Source organism: Rhipicephalus sanguineus, chromosome 6 (genome assembly GCF_013339695.2).
Source record: "Rhipicephalus sanguineus isolate Rsan-2018 chromosome 6, BIME_Rsan_1.4, whole genome shotgun sequence".
Classification (NCBI taxonomy): domain Eukaryota; kingdom Metazoa; phylum Arthropoda; class Arachnida; order Ixodida; family Ixodidae; genus Rhipicephalus; species Rhipicephalus sanguineus.
Genome location: NC_051181.1, coordinates 76,655,404 through 76,673,763, shown reverse-complemented (window position 1 = coordinate 76,673,763; position 18,360 = coordinate 76,655,404). Strand labels below are relative to the sequence as shown.

Below are 18,360 nucleotides of genomic sequence, written 5' to 3'. Positions count from 1 at the left end.
TTTATACACCTTCCCGGTATTTGTACAGCGTTCTGTGCACTTGCGCCCAAGGTTGCCTGCGCCTGTGTCATGGATGGCTTGTCCCGGCGTCGTTACTCTCTCTATACACGAGCCAAGCCAAGTAATCGAAAACGTAACTGTGCATATGCACGGCCGCACCGAATAGCAGCGCGCGTCATTTCTGAGAGAAAGTATAGGTAGCAAAACTATGTTGCTCCAAAATCTTAGCGACCTGGAAACTGCGTGCACGGTTGCATGAGCCCGCTGAAAAGTTGCTCAAGACGCGCTGACGAGCATGGGATCATTACGTCACGCGAAGGCAGCGCCACTTTAATGCATACTACTAACGCAGGCATATGTGTACATTTTTATGGAGTAGTACCTTTTAATATAAAGAAACGAACAATATTTCAGTACTAACAAAAAAATCGTCGACCGCGTAGAGTAATCAATGGTCACGTGGCCGTCTTCGTCGGATCGTTCATGTTTTTGCCGCCAGAGGTGCCACAGGTCATTTTTCGCGACTTTCATTTAAGAAATAAAAATATAAATCCCTCTCTCACGAAAAAAACAGGGTTGGTTTGAGTCAGTGCGACGGACAATCTTTACATCAGTGGAGTCAACTCATTTCATATTCTGGGCAGTTGTCGGTCCCTTTAAAGACTATAAACTGACCCGACGTTTTGGGACCAATTCGGTCCCTTCCTCAGGGGTGACTGTTCGGCCGGCTCTGAAGCTAGCGACATTTTTTGGTGGTGTCCCCCTCTCCATCGTCCTTCTCTTCGCCGTTCTTGTTGCTGAGGTGTCTTTTCCACTGGTTCCATAGACCGTGCACGTACACACTTGGTAAGGTTCCAGTTGAACGGTTAACATTTCCAGGTGTTGTTTGGGTACGCCAGGACACTAAGAACTGTCTTATTGTGTGACTGCCTTCCGTGTTGATGACCCGGGCGTCGTCGAAATTGATGCGATGGTCCGTCTTTTCGCTGTGTTCTGCAAGAGCGTTTCACGCAGTGTTGAAGCTACGCACGTCATTTCGATGTTGCCGTATCCTTTCGGGGAAGTTTTTTGTCTCACCGATGTAAATGGCGTCACAGTCCATGCATGGAACCTCGTAGACTAACCTGGGGAATCTTTCTTTTGGCAACCGGTCTTTTGGCCGTGGCAAGAGTCGCCCGATTGTTGAAACGGGTTTGTGCACCACCTGTATGCCCTCCTTCCCCAGCACCTTGGACAGTCGCTCGCTGATTCACGGAACGTGTGGGACCAAGATGCGGTAGGAACGTTTGGGGGAGGCTTCATTGTTAGTGTCACCCTTTGCAGAAGAATGCAGGTGGGGGGCGCTTTCCCGACCGTCACGTCACTGGCGTACTCGGCGAATAAAGCTCTTCGGGTAACCATTGTCAATGAGGTCGGTGGTGATCGCTTTTCTTCTTTTCTCCGTATTTCTTTGGAGCTGTAGATGGCCCCTGCACGATTCAGGAGTGTTTTGACCACTGATGTTTTGTGGGCGGTTGGGTGGTTAGAACTGAACTTCAGATATCGTCCGGTGTGGGTAGGTTTTCGGTACACCGAGAAGCTCAAACGTCCTTTCAGCCCCGCTTCTTGCCGTTTCACTAGCACATCCAGAAAAGGAAGAACGTTGTTCTTTTCACGTTCCACGGTGAACTGAATCGCCAGTTCCATCGAATCTAGGTGTGCTAGAAAACTGTCGATGTTCAATACAACAACTCCGCCACCTCTTCCACAGATCATCGCAGCGGTTGAAGATGGCACACAACACATAGACAGCAATTCAAGAGACAACCTAAGACTCAAAGCCATTGGAATCCTCTCGAAGCTACCAGCTCGGCCACGAGGAAACCTTACAAAACCTGAAAAAGCAGCACTTCAAGAACTCTGAAAAGACTCAACCATAACCATCCTACCAGCAGACAAAGGTTATTCAACTGTTATACTTCATCGAAAATCCTATGAGGACAAGATAAAAAACTTTCTGAACTCTCGCAGAACACAGCGAAAAAAAAGATGGACCATCGCATCAATTTCGACGACGCCCGGGTTATCGACACGGAAGGCAGCCACACAAAAAGACAGTTCTTAGAGTCCTGGCATATCCAAACAACACCTGGAAATGTTAACCACTCAACTGGAACCTTACTGAGTGTGTACGTGCATGGTCTATGGGATCAGTGGAAAAGACACCTCAGCAACAAGAATGGCGAAAAGAAGGACGATGGAGAGGGGGTCACCACCAAAAAAAGTCGCTAGCTTCAGAGCCGGCCTAACAGTCACCCCTGAGGAAGGGACCGAATTGGTCCCTTCCTCAGGGGTTTTTTTCGCATGAATGAATTGTTTTTTCGTACGAATTTTCACCCAACCAGACAGATCTCTATCGAATATGTTCACATTGAAATGTCAAATGCGGAACAGGAAAAGTGAATATACAGAAGCAACTCTAGTGATATTCTTTAACGCATTTAAAACAAGTACAATTCAAGTAAATCGTCATCATTTTAAAATGTATTGATTTATAAAGCATGTCCTCATGAAAGAAAATGCAGTTTGGCCAAATTTATTGCATTTTCATACAGAACTCATTGATGCAACCCCTTAACACCACCTGATTGACCTTTTTTTTTAGTATAGAAGCAAAACACTTGGCTAACTTTAATGTATTTTTTAGGGCTGTGCAGATAGCAAAATTTTGGGTGCGAAGCAAATTCGAATAATAAAGATTGAGTGCAAATTGAATAGAATAATTTTCGAATAATTTTCGGATATTGCTCAAATATTTTTCTAATACTTCGAAGCGAAATTACAGAAAAAAGTTGCAGAGAATCCCTAAGTATGTTCTTACAAGACAGGAACAATTACAAGTCACAAACAAGATCAAAGAACAGATTTATTCCTAAGGGGGCATGCGGTTTTCGTATCACGAAAAATAACAAAAAAAATTGATTTTCGAAAATCGCATTTTCAGTTTCTGTAGCCCTTTTTCAGATTCCAAAATATCGCCACTGAAAACTACGTACAAGTGTGGCAAAAATTTGTTGTGCTTGTCGAAAGGTGAAAATTATTGCGGAAATCGCAAAAAAAGAAAACTGCGTTAAAAAAAATTATAGCTCCGCAATGGTGCAATCAGGCGCCGCCATCTTGGGCTCGTCGGAAAGAGCATTTCTCCGTCTTCAAATTTTCCGCTTCAGCTAGGTCCTCCACTCAGAAAAAAGCGTACAAAAAGCAAATGTTTGAAGTTCGTTCCGAGACCTTCGATTGGCTGCATCCGCCATGTTGTTCCAGCATGCCTCGCCATTGGTCCGATCCTTGCTCCGGGAGAGCATCGTCTGCTGCTTGCACGTCGCGAGGTCACGGCTGTCTAAAATCGCACTACTTAGTGATGCGTTCGCACTCGTTCTGTGTTCACAGGTCGACGATCATTTAGAATATAATTACGCTTTAGTTTGGCAGCTGCTGGCGGAAGCTCAAGCATCAGATTACGATAGTGCGCCACGCTCGTCACGAACATCGAAGACGTGCATCTTGGACCGACTGTCCTGCTTATCAGCATTTCGCACCTCGTGACAAAGACTATCGCGGGATGACTCTCCGTACTCACGATCGAGCACGACGTGCTTTGAAACATTGGGCACCAGGGCCACGCACATCGCGACCGAGCTTACAGCTCCGAGTCGTGGCTAGGCCTAACTCCGCTCACGGCGCCGATGTACGAGACGAATCCGAACTTTGCGGGCAAGAACATCGCGCTAGCGGACATGCGAAAGCGAAGAAGCCGCAATGTGTTTCGTCGCAAGCAACGAATCGCATCGCCCGCTGGCTCCTCGGAACCGTGGATGGGCATTTTAGGCATTGGCAGCGGACCCCCCTGCAAGCTCGTTGCGCATCGACCGCTCGGAACACCGGTGGAAGCGGCTAGCAGTTTCGCACGTCGGCACCCCAAAACTCAAGACAAAAGCACGCTGCACGCCGATTTATTGTCTTTATATTTATTTTCCTTTATTATAAGCCGTTATACTTATTTTCTAGAAGTTCAAATACTTCGAATAATAAAATTTCGGTGCGAATCGAATACCAAACACTATTAGAAAAATATTCGAACTTCGAATATTCGCACAACCCTAGTATTTTCTGGTCACCTGAAATCCGAATTAATGACGACTTTTACTGTAACTGAAATACGAAGGGCTTAGTGACACTCGCAGAGTTCACACAACCAAGTTGGCCGCGAAGCGACTGATCACAGACGGTCACAAGTGGTCATTTTGGCCAAAAAGTGTCCAGTGTGGGTCACTCACTTGCCGCTTGATTTTTCGACTGTGCGACAGCAGTCACAAAACTCTGAACCTATCAGGGGTGCAGAAGCAAGACCTCTGCTAATCTTAATTTGGCGATAGCCATAAGAACTCACGTGAATGGTGTCAATCGTGAGGAATCTTGGCATGGCAACTAGCTGATTGCCAGTGTGAGCATACCATACTTTCTCCAGTATAACCCACACAAATAATACAGTACGTTCGAAGCTAAAGTCAGGGTATGAGTTGAGATCCTTCTTACACTGGGATCTCTCTAGAAATTAGTTTTTGCATGCTGCAGTTGGGGGTGTGCGATTATAGGAGAGAAAATACGATCGCTGCTTGCCAGCTGCAAATGGGCGTGTAAGTTTTGTTGATATGAGGGCCAACTGGACTCACTTTTCGGGTGTCCGGACGTGCGTAAACGGTGGCCCTGGAAAGAGTTAAATCAGCCCTTGTCAGCTTGCTTTCAACATCCACATCAACCTGCGAGATGGTTCAATGCCATCTCCCGTGCACAGCAGACAATCTTTGTCAAGCATCGTTATTACCACCTAGGAAACATTTCCTGCTACAAACACTTTCTCTTGTCTGCATCTAAATTGGGCAATCAAATTTTATTAAATTCAAAACTTTGATAAGCTGTGCTCTTGTATCCACTGAATAACATGAAGCGATTGCGAAATACAGATAGAAGCGAACCGCTTTATCATTTTTTTTTTTAGATTAGCTCACACGCTGCATTCCACTACACCAGATCCATGGAGTATGTGCACATGGGAAGCAACAGGCTGCCCATATTCTACAGCCTACAAAGAAAATTCATTCAACACTAACTTTTTCCACACTGCCACTTGACACAGATGCGATTTTCCCACCTTTAATTGGTGCAAGAGATGAGGTGAAACTGGTGTAATTTAAAGTAAAAAAAAATAGGGGGGGGGGGGCACTTCCCAGAACTTTGCAACAAAAAGTAGACTTGAAGCAGGTGCACATCAAGAGCCGATGAATTGCACAACTTGAAATGGAATGAATTTATGCATTTTAATAACCTTTATGTATTTTAATAATGAATTTATGGATTTTAATCAGATTGTGCGCACGAATCTTGGAGGCTGTAATGCACCTTCCTGTGCCTTTGCTTTTAGATTACAGATGGCATTGGTGTTGTTTGGTTGGTTAGTTGGTCAAACTTTATTAAACTGTCCTGAAAGACCTGACTAGCGTGCAGTGGGCTCCTCCCACATTGGGACGGACACTTTTTTTTTTTTTTAACCACTTTGAAGTGCGTTGCTGCGCTCGAGACAGCATCGTCTTACTGGGTTTACACGTGCCTGTCGTGTCGATGCAAGCCATGTCCTCGCAATCAGCCATCCTATGAAAGGTGGACAAGGAACGAAAGAAGGAGCGGACGAGCTCGGTGAAAGAGCTTGGCCGCTAGGCCCTGCAATGTTCCACATGCACGACTGTGTTGGGGATGCACACATGTGCCAACTCTCAGGTTTGCACGGGAAGCTCCCAAATTTTGAGCAAACCTCCCGATTGTGCGGGCACAGCCGCGAATCTCCCGAAAAACAACCCCAACAACACAGCAAAGAGAAAATAAAAAGAACGAAAGACAGCAGTTCTAAAACTTTCTGGCCTTCATCTACCGTGTGCGGAGCACTTGTCAAGTCACTTTCGCCACAGTACACTGGTGTCACGTGGAAAAGCGTACAAAGGTTAGGAGGGGGCTACTTGCTGTCACGGCGTCACCAACACATCTGGTCCCTCAAATACACACGTGCGCACACACCGTATACTTACGAGTACAAGCAGGATCGCTGGCATTTAAAAACTTTACTTGCAATCATTCATGCTTGTATATGACGTTGATGCGGCACTAAGAAACAATGAAAACGCCAGCTTTCTTTTGCCGCATACTATTTTTCTATGTTTTCTGATGATACCAGTATTTTTCATGACCCCACATGATTATTATCCCTGAAGTTCTACTGTACTACACTATAAGCCACCTCAGCTAGTAACCACTTGCTCCTCCTGCTCAAGCAGTTACCCACTGCGGTGGCTCGGAATTTACACAAGGCGAGCAGCTAACCTACTTGCCTGGTGCAACTTCAGGCAAGCAACCACTTGTGCTGCTTGCCTCAAGTTGTGCGTCTGCTTTCGTGGTGACAGCATGAATTCACACCTCATCACCCAAGCAGCGGCGAGTGTCGCGGCAACAAGTCACACTGGCTCACCCAGCAATGGTTCGGTGACGCGGGTGAGTGAGACGGTGGCTGGCGGAGTGAACTCGCACTGGCCGGGATCGCAGTCCAAGTACAGCACCTCGGAGCAGCTGTCGAAAACAGATGTAATAATGGAGAGACGCGCAATGTGACACTTTGCACACATTGTTTTAGAAAAATAGGATAGAAGCCACTATCCCACAGCTTACTGCGAACAGCAGCTATAAGTCCAGACATAGTTCAATCGTGTTTGCCTGTTCACCACGCTTTGTATCATGCTAGGGGCAACACAGGTTGAGACAAAGCCCCAAGATACAGTGATTGTTTGATTTTCCTCAAAACTTAAGTGATGAACCCTTTTATCAGATCTAAAGTTGGAGATCGGGCTTAGATAGTGTTGCACAATGAAATTTTTGTAGTGTTGACATAAACAGACGCTAGCTTCCAACTAATGCTACATTTCTAATTAAATGACATTTATGCACATATACAAAAAAAACCTGCCATAAGAAATACACAAACAGAAAACACACACGAGCAGGCAATTAACCTTATGCAATGACTACTGCTGTGTAGGACCTACACTGAGCCAGACAGGAGCTACGCCTGAGCAGCCAGGTCCAGGCATGACTTAAAGAAACGTGAACTGAGGGGGTTCGGGCTGTCTGCCCCAGAGAATCGCAGCAGCCGATGCAAAAACTAAAATATTTATTCTCGCAGAAACATTAATAGAAACATTAAAGAACACGCCTGAACTCAAGGGCCACGACACCGCCCACTACCTACGCCCCGCCGGGAGACACACTGCGCGTGTGTACGCCGGTCCATCGCTGACTGTCCGGCCGGCACGTTGACTGCTCCTTTTGATGCCAATGTCTGTGCCACGCGCATCATTGGTGAGCAGCACGTGTCGCGCCAGCCGCGCGATGAGCGTGACTCCCACACATTCCCCCCCCCTGTGAAGAAGGGGTTCCCTGCACATGGTCACGGTCATCGCTTTCCACAGTGACGTTCTTGACTTCGAGAGCTACCGATGCAGACCTTCTCGCTGACGTCTGGCTCCCTGGCGATGTCGCCCTTGTTAACGATGTCGATCTCGCTGCCGTTAGCCTTGATTTTCCAGCGGGATCCTTGTCTTTCCTTCCGGCGGCCGCGGCCTTCGTAGCTGCCACCATGGCAAATCCAGCGTTGTCCTCAGGCTTGCGCAGGGGTGCCACTGGGCTCGTGCTCGCAGAACGGTGCTTTGTGGTCGGCCGCTCTCAGTGTGTTGGCCAGGCAACTCACCCGGAAGTTGCAGGTGTGTTTGTTGTCCGCGGCCGCAGTTGCCGCCGTCATTGCGAGCTTGCAGGCAGGCTTTTCGTTGGGCGTAGCGGCCTTCTCGGTCCCGACTTTTCTGCCCTCAGAAGAATCTTCCATGGTATCCGCTACAACTGCTGCTCCACCAGTTTCCGCCACCTGTGTCTTGGCGCAGACACCCGCGCAGGTTTTGACGTGCGAGTAGTTCCACTCGCTTTCGCCGCACCAGCCTCACGCTCGTTCTCGGCGTCCGCCTCCATGTTATGGTTGTCGGTGGCATGCACGATTAGGATCGCCTCGGTCTCGCAACTTTTGTCTTCGGCCTCTCCAATCGTCCAAACTTCCGTGGCGCTTACTTTGTAGTCCTCGGCATCCCAGCCGGCTTCTTCGCTGGCCCTGCTGGGGTCGACTTCGCCCTCGTTCGACTTCTCCCCATGTTCGGCCTCTTCCTGATTGTCTTCGTCGTGCAACTTGGCCTCGAGTTCTTCCTTGTCCTGTGCCAGTGTGACCACTTGCCGAGGCAGAAGAGTCGCTTATCTTCCCTTGGCCACGATCGGTACTGAAGCTCCTTTGGCCTCGAAGTAAGCCACAGCCATCTCGTCCAACCGCTGGAGTGCCTCACGAAACCCTTGCATCGCTGTCTCCATCTTGCTGGCAGCAGACTGCACTATCCACGTCAGGCGCCAGATGAGGGGGGGGGGGGGTTCGGGTTCGGGCTGTCTGCCCCAGAGAATCGCAGCAGCCGATGCAAAAACTAAAATATTTATTCTCGCAGAAACATTAAAGAAAACGTCTGAACTCAAGGGCCACGACACCGCCCACTAGCCTACGCTTCGCCGGGGGGCACACCGCGCGTGTGCACGCCGTTCCGTCGCTGACTGTCCGGCAGGCGTGTTAGCTGCTCCTTTTGAAGCCAATGTCTGTGCCACGAGCATCGGTTGGTGCGCAGCACGTGTCGCGCCAGCCGCGCGATGTGCGTGACTTCCACAGAACATAGGGATGGATAGTAGGAAAAAATAAATGATGGCCGTTGCAGCTTCTTTATACGTTTTCTTGACCAATCTAGCACCAACAGGCAATGTTATATCATGGAGCATATCATCTCTACAACCTCTGCCATAGTCAGTGGAAACATGCAATTTGGAGGAGGTGTCCTGAGATCTCACTACAATCATCATCCTTACCAAGAGGATCATGGTTAAGTGAAGCAGTTATAACTCACAAATTTAAGAGGCTGTTGACGAGCACCCGAAGCAGGGACGACTTCCCGGTGTTCTGGCGTCCACACACAACAATGCATGGCACAGCACGGCCCTCTGTGTAAATGAAACGAACAGTGGTTACAGTAGTAGTCCAACATACAGAACCTCGGCATGCGCAAGGTTCAGCTTTGTCACTTGCCACACTTTCCTGAAGGAAAATGTGAAACGAGAAAAATTATGAATGTCTGAAAACTGAAAATTAATGAAATATTGAAACAGATATTTAAATGCTGATGCAGGTGTGTTGAGGCAAACATAAAACGTTATGGCGGACCTGCCAAGGCTGATCTGATAACGTGGTTCTCATTTTCTGAGATATGTCCTGATGTGTGTGCAACATACAGGCACATGAAAATTCAATGTGAAATGTTGATTCTCATGCACTGAGCCAAACAAATGCAAACACACGCAGATGAGTTCAGAATAATAATGAGTGGGTTTTAGGTGCAAAAATCTAGGGATGGGCGAATAGTGAATTTGAGGTTCGAAGCGAATCCGAAGCGAATAGTGATTTGGTCGAATAATTTCGAATCGAATAGTTCGAATAGTATTTACTGCATATTATTAAGAAAAATGAGTATTTTCCTCATGACCCTTGCACAATATTTTTGAGGATGGGAACTAGGTATGAGTGAGTGTCACTTTTTTGGTTTGAAATGAAGTGGAAGCAGCCTTGAATAGTATCAAGATTTGAATAGCAGTAGGGTGCAAGTTATAAGTGGTGTAATACGTTACAACTTAAAAATTATTATACTTAGCACATATAAGCCCATATAGCATGCTTTTAAACATAAAAAAATATGTACATTTAACCTTGAAGTGTGGCTTCGCGGCAGTCGTGATTTCCCCTAGATAGGTCGTTTCACATCACAGCAACCAGACGCTGCAGTGAAACCACCTTTGCAGGGAGTTATGTGCAGCCAAATGTATACATATATTCATTCATTTCGAATACTTCGAAATTTCGAATAATCTAAATTCGTATCGAAGCGAATTCGAATACTGTAATATTCGTTCGAATATTCGAAACGCCCGAATATTTGCCCATACCTACAAAAATCACAATATGGTTATGAGTCATAATCAAGGAAGAAGGTGCGCAATGCTCTCAATAAAACTAATATGCTGAAACAGCAGGTATATTTTCCTCCTTTTTTTAAATTAACCTCTTTATATAAAACGATTTCTGCACAATACATTTTATTTTTTCAGTTCCTGTGAAAAATGCATCAATGAGATTCCACTGTACTGCACATAACCGTGGGCACTTTGTCAGCCGAGCCTAAACATAGCTCTGGGTGCACTGGGCCGCAGCTTGCCAAGACAGGCTGCGGCTACCATCGACTAAAGCATGCACGGAACATGGGAGCAGATAACCTGGCTTCGCTGTCCGCTGATGGTCTCCAATATCGAGCGCACGGGTAAGGTGCCTTGCAAGGGCCGACGTTCGCTGCCGCCAGGGTTCCAACTTAGACGGCTGGTCCCGGTCCAGTCGGAATCCTAGCGATTGCAAGGGTCCCCTCAGCTGGGAGTCACTGTTGACCCCAATAGGCCAATTGCCTCCCGGCATCTGCACGTTGTTAATTCTTTATTTTGAAAGATTGTTCATGCTGCCAGCGGGTAAGATGTTCCTAAGGAAAGAGTTAGGTGAAAAAGAAGTGGAGATGCATTATTAAACATTCATTCTGCAATCAAAAAGAGTTTACATTGTTAGGTGGCTTGGTAAGTGGCCAAATACGACTAAACAAAGATGAAAGATGGCAATGCCGCCTTAAAATTGCCAAGTAACGAGTTCGGCTAGTTAACCAGCCTCGTCCTGTAGTCTTCTTCATCTTGCGTGCTGCGTCTTATCGCTGGATTCGCAACTGTTGTCTTGAAGTTAATACAACAACTTGCAATGAGATCGTGGATTTTGATAGCATCCTATTAGTTTCGGGCCTACAGGATGGGCTGGTAAATCGTGTTCTAAATGAGCTAAGGTAATCACACCACAACAGTTCCGAGAGCTTCTGCTGCACCTCAACTGTCACAATATACCAGCAAATACTTTGAAATCCGTGATGTCATGCTAATGTACCAGTGCCGGAGTTTTGGCACAAACTTGAAGAAGTAGGACTTGACCTTCATTTTCTCTTAACTCTTTCATGCACAGAACTGCCTTTTTGGCAGGAAACAGTTTCATGCAAAAAATGGTGAATTCTTTTAGAGAAAATGACTTTCTCACAAGCAAAAAAAAAAAATTGGCACCTTTAGTTCAAAAGATATGAGGTGGTCACCTGAGGTGACCACCATGCAGTAAGGGTCTACCAGTCAGTTTCGGTGGAAGGCTGCAAAACAGTGCTTTTTCCCCTGCAGGAGCACGGGGACATTTTATATATGTACCACACATCTATCTCAATCATGAAGGCTCATTAAAGTATTTCACAAAACTTCTCCTCCAAGCACCGAAGAAAAAATAATATATTACCAGCCTTCTAAGACCCTTCATGGACGGTGGTCACTCTAGGTGACTACGAACTTCAGCGACACAGTGCTCTGTGCTGACTGAGTACAGCTCTTAATTTCTGGATTCCTTGGTATAAGCTACTTATACAAAGTGTGTCCTAAGCTTAATAAGAACCGGACATACTTTCATTTCTGTAAAAATATCTCGGGTCTACCATTTAGCGCGCCTTGAGGACGACGGCAGCCGGATGAAAACAGACGTAACCCGTAACAATGAAGCCCAAACGAAGTGGCATCATCTCTGTCACTATGTTGAAAGCTTTAGAAATGTGCCGTATAAAATCTGACTCGAGGGACTCGTATGCTTCAAGAGAAAAAAATGAAGAAAAGGTGGTTACCGTGGTTGACCACCGTGCCGGAAAGAGTTAAAGGGACACTAAAGAGCAAAATGATTTTTCTCGCATTAGTAGTCTTCCACGATACCAAAAACACCACGCTTGCTGCAAGAAGACGCTTAATAAGCGAGAAAACGCGCAAAAAGAAAATACAGGTGGCGACGCCACCTTGGAATTTCCGCACCATTTGCCGTGACGGCACATATTTTTGACGGCGCCTGCTTGGGCCTACGTAGTTCCTAATCGGTTAAATCGAAGTACATTGTCCTCTGAGGGGGCCAGGGACTCGACATAACGAGTTTGTGGAAATTCTGGGAGCCAGTGGCGCCAAAATACGTCAAATGCTCTTTCAAATCTTTTACGTCACGAATTACAAAGTTTGGCGCGAAATTTAAAAATGAAACTTTGAACTTGGTTTTCTCTGCTAATAATAAACCTATGGTGGTGAAATAAACTGCACAAGAGCTCTCCGAGCACACTTTATCAATCTAAACCAATTCGTTGTTTCTCTTTAGTGTCCCTTTAAAGGGGCCCTGCAACACTTTTTCAAGTAATCGTCAAATGGCTTCATTAAAAGAGCTTATTGCCTCATGGATTGACTGCCGCACGAATTTTTAGAATTCGTCAAGTATGAGTGCAGTTATAGGGATTTGTCGCATGCTTTAGGCGCTTTCTCTCTCCTTTCATACCAACGAGTGCGTTGAAAGCTACGCAGGGAGGAGGATAACAAGAGGGCAAGAAGATTGTTTCTTTGTCAGTGCACGTCATGACCTTAAGCACTTTCTTTTCTTTTTTCCTTTTTCAAACACGAGGCTTACTTTCAGTTCGATCGCGAGCGCACACATGGCGACATCCCATGGCGGCTGCAGTAACTACGCAGCTCACGATGCTCAAATCAGCCAATGGCCGAGAAATTTGGGTTTATGGCGTGGTCATTTGGGTTTATGGCATCATATGTCAAGAGAAGAGGGAACGATTTCTAGCTCACTTTGAGAATTAATTGTGAATTCCAGGCCGCGTGCTCCACTATAATGGTTGGCTCATGTGTTCTCAGGAGACTCGACTACCGATCGGCAGCATTTACTAACAGTGCCAAAAAAAGGCCGCGGCTCAGTAATATAAGAATAAATCCGCAATCAGCACAGAATTTATAATCTACATTGACATCAATAATGTTACCTTCGCTTGTGTCCATGTTTGAATGCCTTACCTTCTTTTATGATGAATCCTTGCCGGCTAGCTCAACTTTCTGTGGTTCTGACTTGGATAATGTAAGGATTTTATTCAAAATGCAGTGAGAGGTATGGGGATCAATACCCAGAACTAAATGTAGCAATGAGCATTCCTAGTGTAGCACAAGCTTTGGGAGGGCGATGCGTGCACCCAGGCTTGGGTCTGTGTCTTCCTCAATTCAGGGGCCATGATACAGCAGTGCTCGATTCGTTGTTATGCAATCCTTTCCTCTGCATGCTTTGTCAGTGATTAGAGGAGCTCTGCCTATGCCATCACCACAATTGGCTGAATGCGAGCGGTTGGTGATAAAAAAGAAACCAAGAAGTACAAAAGCAATCCTCACATAATGACAGCCCCGGTATACACAGCATTCTGTACAGTATGGAGAAGAATGCACAATTGCGAATGCAATGCTCAACCTCAACGCATGACATGCTTAAACTTCCAATAACGGACAAGCATGAATAAAGTGACTTTGCTGGCCAGTTCTAAAAAAATTAAGCTCTGTGGTTTTACGGGCCAAAAGCTCTCAATGATTATGGTATGAGGCATGCTACAGTCGGTGAACTCTGGACTAACTTTAGCAGCCTGGTGTATTTAGCACGCACCTAAATTTGCGTACGCAAGAGTTCTTGCGTTTCCCTTCCATTGAAATGTGGCCGCCGCGGAGACGAACCAAGTCCCTGTTCTGTATCTTAGCAGCACGAAGCCTTAGCTGCTAAGCTACCATGGTGAGTGCTGGTCATACCTTGCGCGCATTTCCCCCCATCTCCTTTTCCATCCATCTTTTCCTGCTTCTCTACAGTGCATATAGATGCCTGCCACGCTGCCTCACCTTCTCAAGCAGCATGATGGCAGTCCCATGCGCGATCAGCGGTCTCAGCCTGGTCCAGGCCTCGTCCATGCCCAGCCGAGCCAGTGTTCGGCGCAAGTGAGTCGCCTTGCCGCTGCCCCTGGGCATCTCCAGCGGGAGGGGCCTGATGTGCACGAAGCCCTGGGGAAAGCCCGAATGGACGAGGCAGCTGTCGGGCCGTATTCTCGCGGCCGCAGCCCCGCCTATGACCACGTGGCCCTCGATGTCGACGATGCCGTGCAGGACGCGCAGCTGAGCACGCCCCATGAGCCGCACTGCTGCCGGTGGCCGCACCAACACGACCACACGACCGGACGCCATGAACACCCTGCGCACGTTCACTGGTTGTTGACACTTACTGGCTCACCGAGCCGAGTTGCTAGTGCAATAGACCCTTTCGATAATCTGCAATTGAGCTTTCCTGCGCTGCACATTCGCCCATCTAATGGCGCACCTGTTGTGCTTCACCTGGAGATGACATCCTAGTTGCACGTGCTGGGGCTTGTCTATTATGTGTGTTTATATCAAGAGAGCCAAGTCTACATTTTCCGCATCATAGCACAAGCAAACTATGCTTGTCATGCTGTTTGTAGAAGTGGCTAGCCACCATTAGTTGAGCTCACTGCGTTGCATAAAAGCCAGCTTTACAATTATGGAAAGGGTCCATTAGCAAGATAAATTAAGGACACAAGTGAAGGGACACTAAAGGCAAATATGAGGTCAACACGGATTGTTGAAGTGGTATTCCAAAAACCTCATCATAGGTCGGCCTCACTCATGAGACGACTCACTCAGACTGACTCAGACTCAGATCAAGCTGTAAGTCCGAGTGAGTCCAGCCAAGTTATATTTTGGTGAGTTGAGTCTGAGCGAGTCCGCTTGAGGATAATTTTGGTGAGTCTGAGTGAGTTAGGCTGACAAAAATATTTGTGAGTCTGAGTCCGAGCGAGTCTAGTAGACGCAAAATTTCGTGAGTCTGAGTCCACTCCCGAGTCCAGTCCCGAGTGAGTCCACTCAAGAAAAGTTTTGGTGAGTCTGAACCTGAGCTAGTCTGGCTAAGTAAAATTTTGGCAAAATTGAATATCAGTGGGCCTGATTGGGCAATGAGCCTGGCTGAACACAATCATGGTGGTCTGAGTTCGCTTGAGTCATGTGTCCTGCTCACACAGTGAGTCCGAGTGAGCTCATAGCGCTGCCGCATTCGGCATTATTGATCGTGACAGCATCCTGAACTTGATGCGCATTTATTTGAAACGTTAAAAAATTATCGAAGGTGGTTTAGGGGCCCTTTAAAAAGTAATATTCCTGTCATTTCTGGGGACTCGTACGATCACACTGAAGCCACGCCCACACCCCACCTTTCAACATTGCATTCTTACATTCGGCTTGAATTTAACCACTAAGAGTTCTACGAAAGCAACAAATTGTCATCTCATTTGTACGTGGCCTGTACCAAGCTTCAACCACCCTTTGGACACAGCGGCTCTCATCGGCACACACCTATGCATGCTCCTTTTTGCCTTCTGTTCGTGTTCACCACGGTACTCACGCTACTCTCTCCAAGAGAGAAAGCAGATACTGACCACGGTGACAGGTTCTTAGCCTGTTTTGAAGAATAGCTTGCCAGAAACATCTGAAATCACTTCGTGAAAGTGCGACATTGACTAAAAATGCAAACATATCCTTTCTATTATTTGATACCGAGGCACAACTGTGCCACCGACTACCATGTTTCCGCAAAGTTTCAATGGCAGTGGGTTCGGATTTGCAAAAGCTAGTCCCCTCTTCTCACATTATTTTTTTTCTTCGTCGTCAATAGGGCCATCATGCCACTGCAGGACTATTGGTGGTCTCGTGAATGGTTGCAGAAAAGCGTCATAACGTAATGTGAATCTTTACTCGTTCACAATTACCAGCGTCATCAGGCCATCGAACGGCAAAGCGTAAGAAAGGACACAATTTAACTCACTCTGCCGAAAACACACGCACACACGCACTCTCCCACTGAAACCAAATGACACGTGCACCATCATGCATGCACATGCTAACGCAAGTGAAGATCCTCATTTTTTTTTAAGGTCCGTTCACCCAATCTTATGCCTAAAGGAGATATTCTCAATGTTGCAAAGTTGCATGTAATGTTGAATGGCTCCTCACTATAGACATTGAGATGCACAGGAAACAATTTCTTTGAGTATATTTAAAGCTATCAAATACATTTTTCAAAGTTGCCAGGCACTTGAAAACCCTTTGCATTTGTTATTTTAGGCACTCCTTTGATATTCATTGTGCGAGCCCGGCCAAATCGAATATTACTGATTTTTACTCCTAGTACGTGTGGTTGGGAAAAAGTGTGGAGAGTCTGATTATGAGTGTGTCCGCTTCAGGAAAATTTTGGCAAACTGAGTCCGAGTGAGTCCGGGTCCCAAAATTTTGGTGAGTCCAAGCGAATTCAGTTGACGGAAATTTTGATAAGTCTGAGTTCGAGTGAGTCCGGCTAAGTTATATTTAGGTGACTCCAAGTCCAAGTGAGTCTGGGTGAGAAAAACTTTGGTGACTCTGAGTCAGAGAGAGTCCGGTTGAGGAAAATTTTGGTGAATCTGAGCCTGAGTGAGTCTGATTGAGGAAAACTTTCATGAGTTTTAGTCCAGGCGAGTCCGGTTGAGGAAAGCTTTCGTGAATCCTAAGTGAAAATCATATTGCTTGAGTGAGTCTGAGTGAGCTCCACTTATTTTGTCGACTTATGAGCCTCATGTTGTTTGTTTTGAGCCAAGGAAATGCTTCGTTTGAATAAATAACATTTTAGTGGTGTGCATACCATTCGAAAAATTCAAACTGCCCGCCTCCAAGATCAACCTTCAGACGTAGCATTCACCATGCACACCCTTTACTGCATGACCGACAGCCAATGCTGAGGCGTAAGGGGCTTTAGCAGAGTACAGCCCGGCAAAAACGGAATTCGCGTTGTTCTCAAGGGTAACATCAGGAAGGTTGTTTGTATGAATAAAACTGAAACACACAAGTTGCATTTTATTCCATCGTTTAAAGGGACACTAAAGGCAAATGTTAAGTCGACGTTGATTGCTGAAATAGTGTTCTAGAAACCTCGCAGTGCTTGTTTCGTGCCAAGGAAATGCTTATTTTGAAAGAAAATCACATTTTAGTGGTCCACACAGTGTTAGCGCACTTCAAATCGCCTGCCTGGAAAGAGCCTCCTGACATAGCATTTGCCTTGCCCAACGTTGCCCACCTTTACTGCGGTTTCTGCTATGAAGGGCACATTACAAGCCTTGCCCAAGTTGCGGTTGATCTCGAATCCTCTGCACGAAAGTGCAGCGAGCACACATGCAGATTTCTTGGTTGTTTAGCACACTATCGCAGAGGCACTGCACTCGACAACTTCGGCGCAGGGGTTTATTTGTGGAAACCATTGCAAATTCATGTCGGTTTCTTTGCTGCAGCTGCTGTTGCTCAAGCAACGCACGCCATTCAGACATCCGGCAACATAACAGGGACACGGCATTTTGTCGAACTTTCCGTTAGAGTGATTTTCATGAGCGTGCAAAGCACACACAACAGTATGCGATAACGAAACTACCACTGAGACTCGACCGCGCGAGCAGAGAGCAGCCCTACGGAAAAGAAACTTTTAAACCACCCGCGCCGTTCTCTTTGGCAATGCCAAGTTCTTTTTTCCATGAATGAAACAGAAACGCACAAGAGGCATTTTATTATGCCTTGTAATGTACGGAATGTTATTTTTGTAATTATAAGTAGTTTAGTCCTAGTGGGTTCATTCCAAAGTGTCCCACTGGTGGCACATATCGTGTCCTACATTTACCTTAATCTCTTGATTAGCAGAGCCCTTCTGTTGATAATACTGACGCTTAGGTGTTCTCAAACATTCGCCTATCACTCTGAAATAAATTGTTATTTTTCTTTAGTGTTCCTTTAAGCACTGAAATGTTCCTTTTTAATGGGTGGTTTGAGTACATGTGATTAATTGCCCTGAGGCCCTGCTACGTTATCGGTTTTTTATATACCCGGGTGAACAGAAAACAATCGGTAACAGAAGGTGAAAACATAAGCAAAGATATGAAATAACTATACATCAACTATCACTGAGCCTGCTACGCCGACTCGCGCATCCCAGAAAACAGAGCTCCCTGTCTGACAATGCAATTGATGGCTTGCTTACGCACGTGCCCCTTTCACGCGCCATCTGAGCTGCCTCAGAGATTATATGCTCATGCTTATTATTTTTCTAGTACACTATGCGGTTTTCAAAAGATCAAATATTTCATGTATATTGTTGGGAGCAAGATTTATTTATAA

At 46.2% G+C, this 18,360-nt stretch overlaps 1 protein-coding gene and 1 long non-coding RNA gene across 3 annotated transcripts in view; both read right to left on the bottom strand.

Annotated features, from left to right (window-relative positions):
* Positions 1-18,360, bottom strand: part of LOC119397931 (uncharacterized) — a 452,016-nt gene that overhangs the window by 175,854 nt on the left and 257,802 nt on the right. The gene's annotated exons all lie outside the window — the stretch shown is intronic.
* The window catches only part of LOC119395904 (polynucleotide 5'-hydroxyl-kinase NOL9), a 49,190-nt gene that overhangs the window by 24,296 nt on the left and 6,534 nt on the right, over positions 1-18,360 (bottom strand). Inside the window, exons 4-8 of the mRNA XM_037662918.2 lie at positions 14,008-14,353; positions 10,477-10,669; positions 9,060-9,153; positions 6,554-6,651; positions 4,710-4,743 (exon numbers count right to left, since the gene is read on the bottom strand). Coding sequence (XP_037518846.1) covers positions 4,710-4,743; positions 6,554-6,651; positions 9,060-9,153; positions 10,477-10,669; positions 14,008-14,353 — 765 coding nt within the window. The remainder of the gene's footprint in view (positions 1-4,709; positions 4,744-6,553; positions 6,652-9,059; positions 9,154-10,476; positions 10,670-14,007; positions 14,354-18,360) is intronic.